This window comes from Corvus hawaiiensis, chromosome 20 (assembly GCF_020740725.1).
Source record: "Corvus hawaiiensis isolate bCorHaw1 chromosome 20, bCorHaw1.pri.cur, whole genome shotgun sequence".
NCBI classification, from domain to species: Eukaryota; Metazoa; Chordata; class Aves; order Passeriformes; family Corvidae; genus Corvus; species Corvus hawaiiensis.
Genome location: NC_063232.1, coordinates 374,016 through 391,623, shown reverse-complemented (window position 1 = coordinate 391,623; position 17,608 = coordinate 374,016). Strand labels below are relative to the sequence as shown.

Sequence of the window (17,608 nt, the reverse complement as noted above, 5' to 3'; positions counted from 1 at the left end):
TTTCCTTCTTTTCTTTTCAGTCGGCAGAATTCTTCGAAATGCTGGAAAAAATGCAGGTGAGCAGCAGTGTGCATGCCAGTAACGCGGGATGTTTCCCCCAGCAGAGCCCCTGAGGGCAGAGGCCCCACAGCACCTCCTTTGTTACTGTGCTGGGAGGCCTGTCCCAGGAACAGACCCCACCTTCCAGCCGCTTGGGTTGGAGTGACCTCCCTGTAGCAAAATACCCTGGTGTTGGTGGACCGACCCCCTGTGTTGGTGAAAGCATGTACATAATTTGATGCATTCATTTTGTTCCAAACAGGCACCAAAACTGGAAGAACAGAAGTCTGGAAGCCAAAAACACAAGGTTGGTTGATTTTTGTTTCTTGAGGGGATCTCTTCAAGTGTCCCACCCTCATCTCAGAGGTTTAATGTGATCGTCACAGTCACTCAAAGGGCTGGAAAGGATTTAGATCTAAAAACAAGGCACTGATTGAATTGCAGAGATGGGAGCATGGTGCCTGTAAATCCCTAATCCAGCTTTATGTCCAGACTGGTGCATTTCAGCTTCCAGCTGTGCAAAAGGGTTGGGGTTTGCCACGGTACTGGGAAGTTGCACCAATAGAGGAACTCCCTTTAGGCAGGACTTAGCCTGCATTGATGCCTTCCTGCAAGGGACCAGCAGGTGTTGGAGGCACTCCCTGGGTTGGGTGTACAGGGCTGGGGTGTTAAGGGACAGCTGGTGGGGAACAGATGGTCATAGATGGTGTTTTGGTTCCTTTTTCCAGGAAGACTACATCCCATACCCCAGCATCGATGAGGTGGGTGCCCTGAACTCCCCTGAACACCCTCCGGTGAACACGTTTCCAAAATTGCTGATGGCGGGGGAATTGGTGGAGATTCTGAGAGGAGCTGCATAAAGCATGTTTCCCCTCCCTACCTTTGTGGTTTTCGGCTTTTCCTCAGTACCATGTGCCCTCTTATGTGACAGAAGTTTTAGAGAGGGGCTGGACTCATCCTCCCCGGCACCAGGGCTGGGGTCTGCTGCAGTAGGGAGGGCAAATTATGGGGCAATGAGCTCTGCATCCCACATCCACACCCCTGTCCTGCCTGACCCCTCATGGCACATGTCTCTGCAGATCCTAGAGAAGGGTAGCCCATACCCGCTGATCATCCTGCCCCAGTTTGGGGGGTACTGGATAGAAGACCCAGAAAACCTTGGCACGCCCACCTCATCTGACAGCAGCATCTGCGAAGAGGAGGAGGAAAACCTCAGCCCCAGCACCTACGGCTACAAGCTGGAGTGCAAGGGAGAGGCCAGAGCCTACCGCAAGCATTTCCTGGGGAAGGTGGGTTCCTCCGCCCCAGGGGGCTCAAAGTTGCACACCCTTGCCCAAGAAAAACTCTCCAATTGTGAGCGAAGTGGGCAAATTTTACAATTTCCCTCTTTGCAAGGAATGGAGGCGCTGGTGGGTTCCCAGTGTAGCAGTGAAGGCCACACGTGCAGCCTTTGCCCCAGTCCCACAGCCACAGGTCTCCTGTGACACCGGTGGGGACATCGGCTCTGAGCCTTCTGTCCCTGGGGACCCAGGGCTCATGCGAGGCATGGGGGCCTGCGTGGCAGCCCCTGCCCTCTTGCTCACAGCCCCGTAATCCTCTTTGGCCCTCTGAACACACCGAGACCTGGGTGCTAAAGTCCATGGGCAGAGGGTTTACAGCCCTGGTCCTGGCAAGGGAGTGCAAGTGTGTGAGTAATGGGAGGGTGTTGGGGTGGCAGGTGAGTGTCCAGGCAGTGTCCTTGCCATCGGCAAGTGGCTTCCCGGCTGCTAATGTGCTGTTTTCTATTTTTAGGATCATTTAAATTTTTACTGTACAGCCAGCAGCCTTGGAAATCTGATCCTTTCTGTTAAATGTGAGGAGACAGATGGCACAGAATATTTAAGGATTATACTCAGGTATGGAAGAAAAAAAGCTTTGTTTAACAAAATATTCTCTCTTTGGGAGTCCCTGGTTCTGTTTCTACAGCAAGTGCTCAAGCTGGACTGGCAGCACGTGGAGGGGGTCTGGGTGGGATGGGAGGCAGTGGCAGCATCCTTGTGTTTCTGTGCTGGGACTGCCTAAACCTGATAATGAATGTGAGACTTTGATCTGTTGCTAAACCCGCTGGAACTGAATGTAAACCTCTGCGTGTTTAATCCTCCCTGGGATAACACCAGTCACTTCTCTCGCCATCCCTCCATAAGCTGACAGGACCCAGCATGTCTGAACCATTGTGTCATCTCCCTCCAAACTATGAATATTTTAAGAGCTGCAGAGATGAGAAGACAAATCGAGCCTTTGCTCGCTAACCAGGCCCAACAAATGCAGCACAACAGTGTTTCCCAACAGAGGGTGCCTCTTTGCTGTAGACACTCTCTGACGTCTGTCTGCTCGTTGTTGTTTCTTTGCTAGGTCCAAAGTGAAGACATTGCATGAAAGGATTCCATTGGCAGGATTCAGCAAACTCCCAAGCATCCCCCAGATTGCAAAGGTGAATTGCCTGGCTTGGCTGGAACACATGCAGCAAAGCCTGTGCCAGTGCACATCAGGCAGTGTTGGGAAGTGTTGGGTGGTGTCAGAATGTGTTGGGCAGTGTTTGGCAGTGCTGGGTGGCGTTGGGCATCACTGGGATGTGTAGTGCAGCATTGGACAGTGTTGGGCAGCAGTTTCAATTTTACAATGAGTGCCTGGGCTCTCAGGTCAAGGGGCACTTAGATGGTGCTGTGTGCTGGCCCTGCTGTTGGTTCCCTGCTGATCCCAGGCAGGGAGAGAAAATGGCACTCATTTGACATGGAGAGACCTGGGACTTGGCTTGCTGCATCCTCAGTCGGGTGCCAGCCCGGCCATGGGGCATCCCAATGAGAGGATGCGAAGTGGGAGCTCCTGCAATCGGACGCTGTATTTGGCTTCTTTATAAGACATTCACAGCCTGAAGTTTTGGCCAAGGACCTGGCACTGACTGCTCTTTCCCCTTGCCCACAGGCCTTCTGTGACGATGCCTCCGGGCTAAAGTTTAACCCGGTTCTCTACCCCAAGGTGAGGTAACCTGCCCAAGTTGGTTGTGTGTTCTGCAACGATGCTGAGAACCACACCCAGGGCCACTGTTGAAAACTTTTAGCCTAATTATGTGGAAATTTGGCTTCTTTCCCCCTTCCGCTCCCTTGGTGCTGCCCAGTTGTTGTTGCACCCTGCTGCAGCTCCGGTGGGCTCTCCTCACCCCTCACCATGGATCTTTTGGCCATCACATTTTGAACTACCAGATGAAACAATTGGCATTTTGCTTTCCTGCAGGCATCCCAGATGATAGTGTCTTATGATGAACATGAGGTCAACAACACGTTCAAGTTTGGTGTGATCTATCAGAAGTTCAGGCAGGTGAGTTGTCCCCATGCTGCTTTCATGGAGCATGTCCCTGTGCACCAGAGATCCACGTTCATGAGCACAGACTCAACTCTGATGTTAATTTTGCCATGTGCAGCACCTCATGTCACTGGGTGTCCTCACTGACTGTGTTTCTCATTGCTCAGATGTTTTCCCCACTCATTAAAAAATGATATGACTGAAAAATCTCAGTATGGAAATCAGCCCACAAGCTGCTGTAGGGAAAAGCGGATGTGAAAATGGATTTTAGCAGGCGTGGTATTTTAATCAGATATATGTTTAGACAGCAAAACAGCTACGTTTGTCTGGAGGGACTGTGGGCTCTGAAGACAGGCACTTGCTGAAAATGCTGTCATTAGCCGGGGACTCCGGATGGGGAGTGCAGAGCTCAGCCTCAGAACTCACTGAGAATTATTCTGACAGGCACTTTAATTATCTTACATATTGCATTTTGGGTTGGATTGAGTGACTCATGCAAGGCCGTAATTAGGGTCTCATTGTTTTGAAATACAGAAAGCAGGGGATGATTAGGGCTTGGATTTTCCAATAGAGGATTCACTTCTGATTTGGTATTTCCTGGATAATATCCTTAGGCCCTTGCTGGGGCTCAGAAGTGGCTCTCAGCAGCTTTACCCTGGGCTGTCCTGCGGGCTGAGCGGGCTGTGACAGCCCATGGATGGTGCTGGTGGCGGGTGTGGTGGTGCCAGCTGGGGAACAGAGGTGGGGAGCAGAGGTGGGGAGCAGCCTGAGGCTGTGCAGGACACCATGGAACAAGGTGCTGGTCAGACCCCAGGGACTCCATGGATGGAGCTGGGGGTGGCAGGGGATTGGACAGGCAGGGAAAATTGGGGCTGTCAGCAGATGCACCCTGTGTTTTGCAGACCCAAGAGGAGGAGCTGTTTGGCAATAATGAAGAGAGCACTGCCTTCAAGAACTTCCTAAGTTTTCTGGGAGACACCATAACTCTCCAGGACTTCAAAGGGTAAGTTAGATAAAAAGGATGATTTTACAAATACATTAACAAGAGACCATGTCATATGTAAAAATATCTACGTGCGAGAACAGAAGTCATCTCGCTCATGAGCGGGATGTGCAGAGCAGAAGCAAATATAGCTTTGGCTTGTTTTTCAAGGCTGGGGGAGTTAAAAAAAAAAAAGCAGAGCTGCCAAGAGAGAAAAACTTCTTTTTCTGCAGATTTGAGGTTGTGATAAAATCTGGCTATATTCAGCCATAGATGGAAGGAAGTCTGTGGAAATGTGCTGTGCCCGGTGTCGTGGCTCAGCCGCGGGTGCCTCCGGGGTGGTCGCTGCAGTGGCCACAGTGTGGGGGGAGACCCCCACTGCTGGTGAGGGACGATGAGGCCATGGCCAGTGCCCACGGCTGTGGTCAGCCCTGGCTGACCAGCTCTGCTTTATGTGCACCCTATATTTCAGGCTGGTGGCAGCAATAGTTGGTTACAACACATGACGCATGGTTTGTTCTTTCCCATTTGCTTGCTTCTAGATAAGGATAAATGAACTGGGCTGTTCTATCAGCCTGTCCCCTGACAGCTGCTGGTGCTCTCTGTGAAGCTTTCAATTAATATCTCTTCGTTTCTCTCCGCCTTTCCCTTGATCTCCAGTTTTCGAGGAGGCCTGGATGTCAGCCATGGGCAGACGGGAGCGGAGTCTGTGTACACGGTGTTCAGGGACAGGGAGATAATGTTTCATGTCTCTACAAAGCTGCCTTTTACTGAAGGAGACACACAACAAGTAAGAGAGATGAAGTTGCTTGCACAGAAGGGTCTGAGTGGGGATGCACTGACACTGCCCTGCCTGATGCCATGGGCACTGCCAAGTCCTGGCACCGTGGGAAGTGGCTGCTTGGCTCCCCAGCCTGGGACTGACGCTTGCTGCAGGAGCAGAACTGCCTGGTTTTACTGACCAGTGTTCTCCCTTTCCGCTTAGCTCCAGAGGAAGAGGCACATTGGCAATGACATTGTGGCAATTATCTTCCAAGAGGAGAACACACCATTTGTCCCTGACATGATTGCCTCCAACTTCCTGCATGCCTACATTGTGGTGCAGGTGGAAAACCCCGAGGCAGATAATACGGCGTACAAGGTGAGGGCAGCCCCAATGTGCACGTACCCATTTTTGCTTCAGCATCTTTTGACAAGGGCATGGAGTGACAGGACAAGGGGGAATGACTTCCCACCAGGAAGGGTTAGATTAGAGATTAGGAGGAAGTTCTTCCCTGTGAGGGTGGTGAGGCCCTGGCACAGGTTGCCCAGAGAAGCTGTGGCTGCCCCTGGGTCCCTGGAAGTGTTCAAGGCCAGGTTGGGCAGGGCTTGGAGCAGTCTGGGATAGTGGGAGGTGTCCCTGCCTATGGCAAGAGTGGTGTGACTGAATGACCCTTAATGTCCCATCCAACCCAAACCATTCCGTAATTTGACGATCCCAGACCGAGGTCTGGAGGCAGCTGCCCAGCACCCACCCTGTGCTCAGTGATGCAGTCAGTGTTAGGCCTCGTGGGGACTCGTATCTGAGTGCTGAACACACACACGTGCGCACACAGGTGTATTACGTGTGCACTGTTACACACCTTGTGTGCATACAGACATCAGTGCATAAAGTACATGTTTGTATAACAGCTCATTTGTTAATGAGTTTTGGTGGTCCTCAGTGTTTGAATGTGCCTTGGAACAGTTCACGCCTGTCTGATGTATCACCTGGGTAGCATAAACCCTGTTATCCTGCTGCACCCGTGGGAATAACGTGTCTCTTGACTCCTCAGGTATCAGTCACAGCCCGGGAAGACGTTCCCTCCTTTGGCCCACCCCTGCCGAGCCCGCCGGTGTTCCAGAAGGTAGGAGCTGAAGAGGGAGGCATGTTCCAAGCTGTAAAAAAAGTAGATGTGCATGTCCGAGATGTTTCCAAGCACACCAGCTTGGGGAAAACAGGACTTCTGGGATTGATCTGCATTGATTTTGGTTTCCAATGAGGCCCCTGGTGTTTATGGTAGGGTGAGTGGCCATACACCACTGCATGGTATTACTTGTGCCAGGCGGCAGCAGTGGCTCTGGTGCTGAGGCACCTGTGTTGGTGCAGGAGGGCGCCTCAAACCCATCTGGGGTTTTCCACCAATGCTTCCACACCTGTAGGGGCTGCCGGGTGCTGTGAGCTTGGGTTTTGGATTGGTACAGCTGTGGTACCAGAGATACAGAGAGTCTTACAAAAATGGTGTGTTTTCCACCTTGGTTGTCTCCCTGCAGAGCCCTGAGTTCCGGGAGTTCCTGCTGACCAAGCTCATCAATGCCGAGAACGCCTGCTGCAAGTCCGACAAGTTTGCGAAGCTGGAGGTAACGCTGCCCACGTGTCCCTGCCTGGAGCAGCGGCAGGTTTGGGGAGCTCTCCTATTCCTCCTCAAAGCCACCTTTCCCTGTTGAACTGGGTCAGTGCTGGCAGGGACGAGAGAGCATGGTGACCACGGGGCAAGCACTGCCCTCGAGGATGGATGAGCTGGCTGTCACGTGGACCGGTGCCACTGCTCCTCCCTTGGAGCCCCTGGCTGAGTGCCTTGTTTCTCCTGCAGGACCGGACACGGGCAGCCTTGTTGGACAACCTTCATGATGAGCTCCATGGGCACACACAGACCATGCTGGGGCTGGGGCCCGAGGAGGACAAGCTGGAGAATGGGGGTCATGGAGGCTTTCTGGAGTCTTTCAAGGTAAAGCCCTGCCCTTGCCAACAGCAGAGCTAAAATGCACCTGGGGCTGGCAAGGAACATGTTGGGGGACAAGAGGAGTCCCCTGAGGGTAGGGTGGCAAGAGGAGGTGGGGGCTGCTGCCACCACTGCCTGCTCAGCCTGCGACTGTACTGGGACAGCTCCTGCAGTTATTTCAGGCACGGTTATTCCTATAGCATGGAGAAGTGAGCACTGGTGGATGAGTCACCTCATCCTGTACCTGGAGGATGGGGCCATGGAGGAGGGGTGCACAGCTCCCCAGGCCCCGCTGCAGAAGCTCAGATGTGTCCTGTTCCAGTGTGAGACGTGTAGGAATGGAACTGCTGTGCAGTCAGTCATACATCACAGCATTCACGTCAGGGTCTCGACAATGAGGTTAAACAGTCACGTTTTGGCACACTTTGTGTGTGCCAGGAGACAGACTGTGCTCTCTTGGCATTGCAGGCAGTGCTGGGGTGGGAGGTGAGGCCCGTGGTCGGTGTGAGGCTGCGCCTGCCCGGACGCCTGGGGCCCGCGCTGCTGGGCTGCCTGCTGGCTTACGTCCTGCACCGTGTGCTGTCGGAGTGACCGGGGGGACAGACGGTAAAGGAGGGCTGGAAGGGCTGAGACCTGGTCCCCACGGTATCTTTTTGCCTGCTGCCTTGCACCTGCGACCCGGCCTACAGACCCAGCCCCTTGGCCAGGTGACCGGGGGACCAGTTCTCAGAGGCGAGCAGAGCTCAGTTCTGCTGGGCTCTGAGTGAGTGACAAACAAAGGCACCTCTCTCTGAGAGGTGGGCTGGGGTGTTGGGGAACCTTGCAGAGTTCCACAGCCCAGGGCAGGAGCCTGCAGAGTGTGAGTGCCTGTGGGTGCTGCTTTGCAGCAAAGCAACTGGTCACTTTTACCTACGAACAACGTCAAATTGTGTATGAATTGCTGCTGACCCCAATAAATCCAGTCTGATGGACTCTTGCTTGATGTTTGTTATTGGATGGGCAGGAGGGGCTGTTGGGGCTGTGGTCTTCAGCACTGGAGGCTTGGTGAGAGCTCAGGGCTGCAGCTTCCTCTTACCCTGGTGTGGGTCCACCTGTGGCTCCATGACCCCGCAGCCAGCAGCAAACAGCCTGTATGCTGCAGATGCAGTGCTGGCACCTCCAGGAATTTGACCTGCCATGACTCATTTACTCTTTAGCCTGGGCTGGGATTCAGGGGCTGTAGGAGCAGCAGCCATGGCTGAGGGAATAGCTGAGAAGAGAATGGGGAATGTAGCTGATGTGAGGAGTGAGAGAAGGAGGCTGCTTGACAGGGAGAAAGGAAGATTGAAGGGAGCAAGGAGAGTCCGCGCCTGTCGTGGGGCCAGTGCTGCACAGCTCACCTCCAGTCCCTTCCAGAAGTGGATTGACCAAACCAGAAGCAGCAGTTCAGGCTAAATGTATTCTCAAGCAGTAGTTTGCTGAAGAACAGAAGCACTTTTATGTGGCTGTGAAGCCTCCAGCTCAGGGGCTGTTTCGGGGCAGGCTGGAGAGGTGCAGGAGAGGTGCAAGAAAGGCAGGAGGCTCCACATGATCTGTCCTCCCTGAGTCCAGGGAGAATTATGGAAGGTGTGCCATGTCTTATGGCGTGGCTGTGGTCCCCACTCCTGCCGAGGGGTCTGTGAGGTTGGCCAGGGAGGAGGCAGGGCTTGGGGCTCGTGTCTGTATCTCCTGGTCCTGTAGCTGTAGTCCTCGATATCACAGACCAGTGGGGGGAAAATCTGATCCTGTGGTGGCTGTGGGGCTCCCCAAGGACAGCCCATGCTCAGCTACACCTGCCAGGGCTGATGTCACCAGTCATGCTGTTATTGGGGTGTGCTTGCTCTTGGGGAGGCATAGGCAGGTTGCTCTCCCATGTGCCTGGGAAAGACCTGAAGCTGGGGAGAAGTTCTGGGGACAGCACCCCGCGGGGTGGTGATGACCTGCTGTCCCCTGTCCCCTCTGCCACAGAGAGCCATCCGGGTGCGCAGCCACTCCATGGAGACGATGGTGGGCAGCCAGAAGAAGCACCACGGCAGTGGCATCCCAGGCAGCCTCAGTGGGGGCATTGCACACAACAGTGGCGAGGTGACCAAGACCACCTTCTCGGTGAGCATGTCCACATGTCCCTCTGTCCCACTGTCCCTCTGTCCCACTGTTCCTTCCTGTGCCCACCCCTCTACAGCCCGGTGGGGCACTGTGTTCCACTGATGCAGCCTGGCTGTCCCCTGCATGGGGAGCAAGGGTAAGGGCGAGGTGGAGACTTGAGCAGGCTGTGAGTTTGGGTGCTTTGTTCAAGCTGGGCTCGTTTTGTGGAAGAACCGAAAACAAGCTTCCTGGGGTTTTGGCCCCAAAATAAAAGGAGATAGAAAAGAAGTTCTGGCATTATGTGGTTTTCAGATGCGCAGGCAGCACAGTTCCTTGCGGGATGTTTAGCATCTGAACTCCCAGGAGAGAGCTGTGCTCTCGAACCCAGATTGTTCTCTGTTTTCAGCCCCCTGTCCCAGCTGCTGCTGCCAAGAACCAGTCCAGGAGCCCCATCAAGCGCCGGTCAGGGCTGTTCCCTCGCCTGCACACGACATCGGAGAGCCAGGCCGAGAGCAGGACAAGGTGGTAAGTTTGTCATCAAAGTGGTGGTACCCGTAGAGCATCTGCCTCTCGCACAGTTTATATTTGGTGTTAGGTAGTACAGTTTGACCATCCTTTTAAGACTCTTGTATAACTCATGCAACCGGTCTCTTTGTGCCCTCAGCGACAGTGTTTCTGGAGCCCAGAAGACACCAGATTTGGGACATTCTTCCCAAGAGATGAAATCTGAAACCTCATCCAACCCCAGCTCCCCTGAAATATGCCCCAACAAAGACAGGTGAGCCAGAAGGAGCCTGTCCTCCTTCCACCACAGCTCAACAGGCATCAAGGAAACAAAACCATATCTAAATTGTACTGTACATAAGTTTGATAGTAAGGGAGAAAAGAGTCTGGTGATTCATGAGCACAGCTACTTTTTGGTCTTTACAAAGAAGAGCAAAAAGCAGCGTTTGACCGAGGTTGCCCACATCCCCAGGGCATAGAAGGCTGCTGTGCCTGTTCCTCCCTGCCAAGGTGAAGTCAGCTGGATCTAGGGCTCCCTGCTGGGGCACCCACCCAGTGCCTTATCCCACGCCTTTGGAAGTGGTCATGTACTGCAGCACCCCAAAAGGTTCATTCCTACGGCAGCACTTTGCGCCGGGGGTGTGCAGGAGGGTCTGTCCCGCTGTCACAGTCCAAGGGACACAGTTCCCTGGTGACAGCCACGCGCCCTTCCTTCCGTTCCGCCTCTCCCTAGGCCTTTTATCAAGCTGAAAGAGAACGGGCGGTCGAACATCTCCCGTTCCTCCTCCAGCACCAGCAGCTTCAGCAGCACAGCGGGGGAGAGCGAGACCCTGGAGGAGTACGACAGCGTGGTAGGCACCGAACGCTCCCCGCGGGACATTCCACACGCCCCTCAGCTCCCTGCTGCCTCCGGACCCCTGGGCTCTGTGGGGGGAAGTGCCCACCAGCCCCCAGGTGCCTCCTCACTGCTGACAGGGAGAGGCTTAAGCCCATCTCTGGGTGTGGGGAGGAGGAGGGTTGGAGTGCCTGGTGGGACACGGAGGTGTTGTGGCTGCCCCATCCCTGGAGGTGTCTAAGGCCAGGTTGGACAGGGCTTGGAGCAGCCTGGTCTAGTGGAAGGCATCACTGCCCATGGCAGGGAGGGTCTGGTTAGGTGGTCTTTAAGGTCTGTTCCAACCCAAACCATTCTGTGATTCTGTGACACCCCAGCGAGCCTTGGGATGCCCTGGGCACTGCTCGGTCTGCCCAGGCCAGTAGGGTGCTCCGTCAGGACAAGCTCTCCTACCAGCAACTGGTGGTAGGGCTCCAGTGGGCACGGGTGCAGTGGGGCATCAGCAGGGCGTGGGGGAAGACCTGACTGCAGGAAAGGCCATGTCCTGTCTCTGTGAGCAGGGAAGCCAGCCCTCCACCGCGTCGCCGTTCAAGCAGGACGTGTTTGTCTACAGTGCTTCGCCCGGCAGTGAGAGCCCCAGCGTGGGGGCCACGGCCACCCCTGTCATCATGAGCAGGAGCCCCACAGGTGGGTGGCAGGCAGACTGGCAGAGGGCACCGGCTCTACCTTCACTCCTGGAGCCACCCGAAGCCCCTGGGTTCCTGTAACGGTGGGTTGGAATGGGGTCTGTGGCTCTGGGATGGAGGAGCCCCCTCCCAGCCTTGTCCAGGTCCCAGGGTGAAGCAGCAGCTGTGCTCGCCCTGGCGGGACAGGCACCCGCGGGGTGCGGGGCAGCCCCATCCTGACAGGGCTGCTCTGGAGGGATGGCCCCATGTGCTGTAGTTCTATACTTCCATGGGGAATTTGTTTCCTTTCTCAATTAGAGCGCAGAGGTGGCTCTTGCTGTGGCTTTGTTCCCTCTGTCTCCCCTGACAGGCATGTGCAGTAGTTGTGGAAACTCTGTCTCCAGAGGCCGAGCCATGACTCACAATTATTTAATCAACAAGCAGCTTCCCGTGGTCTTGGCTCCATTCCTCTCCTGCCAACCCGCTCACCAACTCCATCCATTTCAGTCGGATGATTTGCACAGTGAGGTGCAATTCAAAAGGGCAAAACAGGCAAGAAAAGCTCTTTGCTGGTGCATCCTGTGGTGATGGTGCAGTGAGATGGGGATGGCCGCAGCCACTCCTCTCCCACAAATCCCCATGGCTCTGATTCCTTGAGCCACAGAGAGCCTGCCACAAGGCACCACCATCCACGTGGAAACACACTGTCAGCTGAGGAGCTGTTTTTGAAACAGCCAGGAAGCACAAACAGACCCAAACGGCTCTGTAACTGGGAATGTTGCTGGCAAAGTGGGACCATGGAGTGCAGGCAGGCTTTTTGTCTCTCAGCACCCCACAGGCCCTCCTCCTTATTTCATTAGTGATTTTCTGAACCCTTAAACCAACCCCTTTTAATGCTTGAAGTGTTTGTTTTGTATTTTTCCTGCCAAGAACATAAAAATCCACCCATACATTATATGGATCAGTCATTCCTTGTAGCCTTTTCAGTGGCATTTCCAGGAGAAAGACTGTGAAATGTAATTAAGCCTCAATTTGTTCCATTGCAAACACTTAATGTACAGCTTTTGCCAAACATTCAGCCAAGGCAGACTAAACATTGGTAGCACTCCTGACAGTCTATTAAAGTGCCTAGCTGGGTGAGTGCAGCCGGCACTACAGCAAATATTTTTGTTCACAGTTTATTATTTTTGTTCTTTGTTTGTCCTTCCCTCCAGCAGATCTAAAGAACAGAAACTCTCCAAGGTCCAACCTGAAGTTTCGCTTCGACAAGCTCAGCCATGGCAGCTCCAGCATGGTAGGTGCCACGGCTCTTGCTGGTGGGTTGCTGTGCAGCCGTGCCTGGCGTGGGGGGTCTGGGCTCTAGGGGTGGCTCTGAGGACCATGAGGGAGAGAAGGGAAGGGATTTTGTGACTTCTTGCCCCTTTGTTTGCAACCCACTCCATGTTCTGTTCTTCCACATAGAGCCACTAGCAGGAGGAAGTCATGAACTTGTCACAGGTGAGTGTTGGTATGTTTTGTTTTGTGCAAAAAGGCTGTTTGGGGGCCAGCTGTGTTCAGCCAACCGCAGCTGCTCACACTGCTTGTTACTGCTTATGGGATCCATACTGCACCTTAGAGCATCGTAAACACTGCTGTAGGTGAGGGAGGGAAAGGGCAGGGGTAAATGACAGGTCTGCACCCACCAGTGCTGCTGCGTAGCTTTACCTGTTCCTTTCTGGAGCACCATACTCCTGCACCTGCTCCCAGGGTGAGGGGCCCCTGCCCAGCAGGTTGCATTTTCCCCAGTTAATCTTTGTCAAACACTGGTGCCCATCTCCAGGTTTACTGCGTTGTGCTCTGGGCACAGGGGTGGAAAGGCAGTGCAGGCCCTTACCCATTCCAAAAACCCAAGGGGAGACGGAAGATTCAGGAGGTGGATTTCATGGGCAGAGGTGAAGGGAACTCAGTGGGATTTGCCTGGGTTCCTTCTGTTCCGTGAAATTAAGGGTGTCATTAGGAAGATCCAAGCTGAGCAGAAGAGCCCACAGAACTTGAAATGAGAGAAATTTACATTTCTGAAAGCACGGATCTCAAAAAGCTGGGATTTTCACCTCATCACTGAGTTTCCTTCTCCCACCCTGGCCTGGTGCTTTGGGGAAGGGCACTGCTGTGGCTTCAGTTCCCTCCCTGGGACAGGTGCTTCATAGCATATTCTCCTTCCACTCTCCTGACACTTTTATCCTTTTCTTCTTTGCAGAGAATTCTTGTTTTGACAAAGGGAAAAATCTTCAACACCCCATGGGACCACGCACGCCCCAGCCGTGGGCAGCGAGGTGCCCTCACCTGCCGGCTGCCCGCTACACCGGAAAAGAGCTCTCACCTTGCTACAGTCCTGTCCTGACAGGGACCAGCCACCTTCTCACCTGGTGTCCCCCTGTCCAGCACACACCCTGCGCCCCTGCTCTGTGTGCAGGGGGGGACGTGTCTCTGACTGTGCTGCACACACCAGGGTCATGTCCCCTTGTGGTGCTGTGCTGGGTCACCCTGTGGTTGCCCACACGTGCTGCAGCTGGTGGGCACCGTACATTCCCCCCATCCCTGGGTTGCCTGCCAGCTCTGTTTGGGCAGAGGGGCAGCAGGAGAGACCCCTGCACAGTTTAGGTCCCTCCATGCTTTATTTGCAGTTATCAGTGGGGAAACAGGGGTTTATGTTTGTTTTCTGAAGGGTGGGGGGTCAGGCCAAAGTTAGGTGTTAGTGGCTCTGGGGCAGTTTGCCCTCCACCTTCGTTTGCTGTTGCTCTTCTCTGGGGGCAGTGGGGCAAAACCTCCCCGGGGGGGTCCTGGGCAGCTCTCCCTGGAGTGGGGTCTGCAGTGTCTCTCCAGCCATCCCCCAGCTCCTACCCACACCCCAAAACTCTTGGGGCAGAGGCAGCCCCTTACTCCAAACTTGTTCAGTTTCTTGCACAAGAGGCAGGTCAGTGACTTGGCCCAGGGGGTGGAGCTGGGGACCGCAGCCAGCTCATCCTCCCTTGGCAGCTTCCCTGCTTTGTCCCTGCCTGACACTGAGCACAGGCCTGGGAAAGGCGACCCAAAGCTAAAGCTGTGGTGTATCACAGCTTTAGTTTTTCTGAGTACTAGGACTGGAACTAGAGGGGATTTACCCGGTGGGCTCTGCTTTGCCCTATGGCTTGAATCACCAGGCAAGCAAATGCATAAAACTCCAGTGATTTGGGAGGCATTAGGCTGCTCCAGCCCTTGCAGAGTCTGTCCTGCTGCTTTTGAGCAAGCTCTTGTTATTCTGAAAGGATTATAGATTCTGCAAGGTAACTTTTCCATAATGCCCTTTCCCAGAAAATACCTCTCTCAACATGCCAAGAAATCCTTTTGCTCTTTTATGGAACTTTGTGTGAAGTTCCCTGAAGCCTGTCCACAAATTTCACATTGCTCATAGATTTCCCTTACCCATTTTCTGGAAGACAGGCTGTGATGCTGCAGAGATATTCCCCCTGCCCACCCCCCCCAGCCTGTGACCTTTGGAAACCCTCATGAAATCAGGTTCTCAGTCTCAAGTGAACACAGTTCTTCGAGTTTGTGATTCCTACTGAAAACAGGACTTTGAGTGCCAAAGTCACCTTCACACAGCGGGTGCTCCAAGAGGCACAAAGTACCTGACAGCCTGTTTCGGCAGGTGGGTGCAGAACTGTGCTCCTGGAGCAGCCCTGGGCAGCCGCCGTGGCTGTGGCTGCTCCTGCTCCCCTCTCTCTGGGGCAAGTGCTTATAGGATTCAACCATCACCTCCCTTTCTCCCTGTCATCTCCCCAGGCCAGAGACGAGCCAAGCCAAGCAGAACTTGCTCTGCTCACCTTGGTCCTGCAGGGAGGTGCTCTCCGAGAGCCTTACAATCTGGTTCACATAGGTGCTCCGCTCGTGCTGTAATTAATCCATGTGGAAAGGCTGTAGCTCTGATGGGAGGGGAACCAGGTTAAATAAGGAGAACACATTGTGAAAAGGCAGGGAACGGTTTCACTGGCCCTAAGTGCTGTGTAGGACTAGTAAATACCAATAACTCCCATGGGGACAATCCCTCCTGCTCCCAGCCAGTTGCATTTCAATAGAGTTTAAGCCTTGAGTTTCCTTTGGAAGAGGAGCCTGCAGTGTGCTCAGCCCAGCCTGTAGCTGTAGGTGTCTCAGGATCACACAGTTTGCTGTTCAGCACTTGTCTGATGATGCTTCAGTAGCACTTTCAAACCCACCCCCAATCCTCCTCTTAGAAGCTTTGGTCTGATTTCCTGAGGCTGCACGGTGAAACGCTGACTGGTGCAATGACTTGCTCCCAGGGTCTGCTCTGGGTTTGCTTTTTCCTCTGAGAAGTCACTCGGTTCTGTAGATGTTGTCATTCCCGTGGGTGTTGATCTCCGTGAGATCTTTCAGCAGACGATGCAGTGGCTACTGTCAGCTGGTTTGCCATTTTTGGTTGTTTTGTTGCTTTTTTTTTCACTTGAAACTGTGACTTTCCTTTTTTGACCTAGATTGATTTGGGAATTATTCAAATGGGACTAACAGAGCAGTGTGAAGCCTCAGGGAGAGTTGCAGTGCGCTGGACTTGTCTCTCCTGCGCCAGCCCGCTGGAGCGGCTGTGGGGCCGGGACCCCCTCGGGTCTGGCACGAGGTTTGGCTTCTGGGGGACAAATCCAGCAGCACTCACTCCTCACCAAAGGCCTAAAACCTGCTGTACATCCTTACCAGCAGCTGCGGTTTGGGTGCCCCGGTCCCGGCCGGGCTCCAGCGCCGCCCCTGCTGCCCCGCAGCTGCCGGTGCTGGCCCGCGCCTCCCATCCCGCAGGGTCCCGATTGTCCCGTGCCGGTTCTGGGACTGAGCAGTGCTTGTGGTACAGCCCGGGCACTTCTGCACTTCCAGCAGTGGGTGAAGGTGTTCCTGTATATATTTTGCAAAGTGTTTTGTGCTTATAAGTGACACTTACACATTTATACATACATAAAAGGGAGATATATATGGATATATATATATATATAACATATATATATTTATATATATAAAAGAAAGGATCCTTAACTGACACTAGAATTATTGGGCAGTGCATTTTCCTTTCTGATTCCGCTGTTCCCATACACACAACTTCTGCCATACTCAGAAGTGACATTGCAGAGGGAGCAGAAGGGGCTCAGAAACGCCTTGGGGAGATGATGGGGAAGCCCCCGCTGTGTGGGAAGGTCTCTCTTGCAAGGGGCTGCTCCCCTTCCTGCCAGGGTTTCGGTCCCCCACTTGTTCCTGCTGCACCCCAGCTGCCCCTTGGCTCAGACCAGCCCATGGGCTTGGTGAGAGGCAGTGGCAGGTCGGGTGCAGGTCCACATCTCCAGCACTGGTGCCGCTGGCTCTGAGTCGTCGTGCAGAGCGGACTGGGACCCTTTCCCCTCCACCAGCATCCCCTCCACCAGCATCCCCTCCATCAGGGGCTGGTGTGCAGCTGCCAAGGGCTGGCAGTGAGCTGCTGCTCTGGCTGGGCTTCCATTCAGGAAAGCACTTGGCACGTACTTGCATCTTCTTGAAACCCCACAGAGCCAAGCACAGGGTGGTTACACCTAAGCACAACACAGAAGTGCTTTTTTCTGAGGGAAGCAGGGGATCCTAAGCACAAGCTCAGTTTCTTTCCAGCGTTTTGAGGGTCTTCAGGAATGGCAGGTCAGGGGCCAAGAGATGTTGCTGCCACAAATGGGCTGTGCCTGGGGCTGGGATCTCTTGGCTGCGGGAGGTGCTCAGTGCCGGCACCACTCCCAAAGCCAGGGCAGAGCCCGGCCCCTCTGCAGGTCCCACCTGCGCTCTCGCTGCTCCGCTGACGCTCCAGCCCCTGCCCCCAGCCCCCAGCATGCTTTCATCGTGTTCAATGAATGTAGCACTGCGTATGTCCTGCAAAGGGAAATGCTGGATTTATATCAGAGAATGTGAAGAGAGTTTATAGAGTGAAAATAAATCTTGAAGAAATGTATCTGACAAAGTTTATTTTTGATGTAGAGAGGCGGTGCTTTGTAGTTTCTGGTGACCTATGTCTGTTGTAAATAATGTATATTTAATTTATTGCTATGGTAGCAGATTGTTATGTATAAAACTAAAGGTTCACAAATGTATATTTTGTTGCTTAAATGTGTCTTTGCAAAATTCACAATAAATAACATATTTTGTGTCCATATATGTACTCTCTGTGTGTGGCCATGTAGTGACAGCTTTAGAGGAGCTTTTTGGGAACATTCCTTTGAAAACCAGGTGAGGGGCATGGAACCAGGCTGAGCCATGGCAGTGGGAGCCTGGGAGAGCTCACATGAAGTCAAACTCTGCGGCAGTGGAAGCAGAGGAATATTGGAGCACAGTTCCATCAACAATTCCTTCTGTCCACACCAGCTGACCTTCC

The 17,608-nt window shown here is 53.7% G+C and overlaps 1 protein-coding gene across 8 annotated transcripts in view; it reads left to right on the top strand.

Annotated features, from left to right (window-relative positions):
- The window catches only part of RAP1GAP2 (RAP1 GTPase activating protein 2), a 58,653-nt gene extending 41,264 nt beyond the window's left edge, over positions 1–17,389 (top strand). For 5 of the 8 annotated variants that reach the window (XM_048324331.1, XM_048324325.1, XM_048324332.1 and 2 more), the window contains 22 exons: positions 21–56; positions 302–346; positions 768–800; positions 1,119–1,328; positions 1,831–1,934; positions 2,431–2,509; positions 3,001–3,054; positions 3,310–3,393; positions 4,281–4,381; positions 5,021–5,150; positions 5,346–5,501; positions 6,175–6,246; positions 6,653–6,739; positions 6,973–7,107; positions 9,088–9,225; positions 9,611–9,729; positions 9,869–9,982; positions 10,442–10,559; positions 11,101–11,227; positions 12,420–12,499; positions 12,667–12,702; positions 13,442–17,389. In XM_048324331.1, the coding sequence (XP_048180288.1) occupies positions 21–56; positions 302–346; positions 768–800; positions 1,119–1,328; positions 1,831–1,934; positions 2,431–2,509; positions 3,001–3,054; positions 3,310–3,393; positions 4,281–4,381; positions 5,021–5,150; positions 5,346–5,501; positions 6,175–6,246; positions 6,653–6,739; positions 6,973–7,107; positions 9,088–9,225; positions 9,611–9,729; positions 9,869–9,982; positions 10,442–10,559; positions 11,101–11,227; positions 12,420–12,499; positions 12,667–12,675 (2,031 nt within the window). In that variant the 3' untranslated portion in view covers positions 12,676–12,702; positions 13,442–17,389. The remainder of the gene's footprint in view (positions 1–20; positions 57–301; positions 347–767; positions 801–1,118; positions 1,329–1,830; positions 1,935–2,430; positions 2,510–3,000; positions 3,055–3,309; positions 3,394–4,280; positions 4,382–5,020; positions 5,151–5,345; positions 5,502–6,174; positions 6,247–6,652; positions 6,740–6,972; positions 7,108–9,087; positions 9,226–9,610; positions 9,730–9,868; positions 9,983–10,441; positions 10,560–11,100; positions 11,228–12,419; positions 12,500–12,666; positions 12,703–13,441) is intronic. The other 3 variants (XM_048324328.1, XM_048324326.1, XM_048324327.1) reach the window with 3 other exon arrangements.
- The last annotated feature ends 219 nt before the right edge of the window (positions 17,390–17,608 follow it).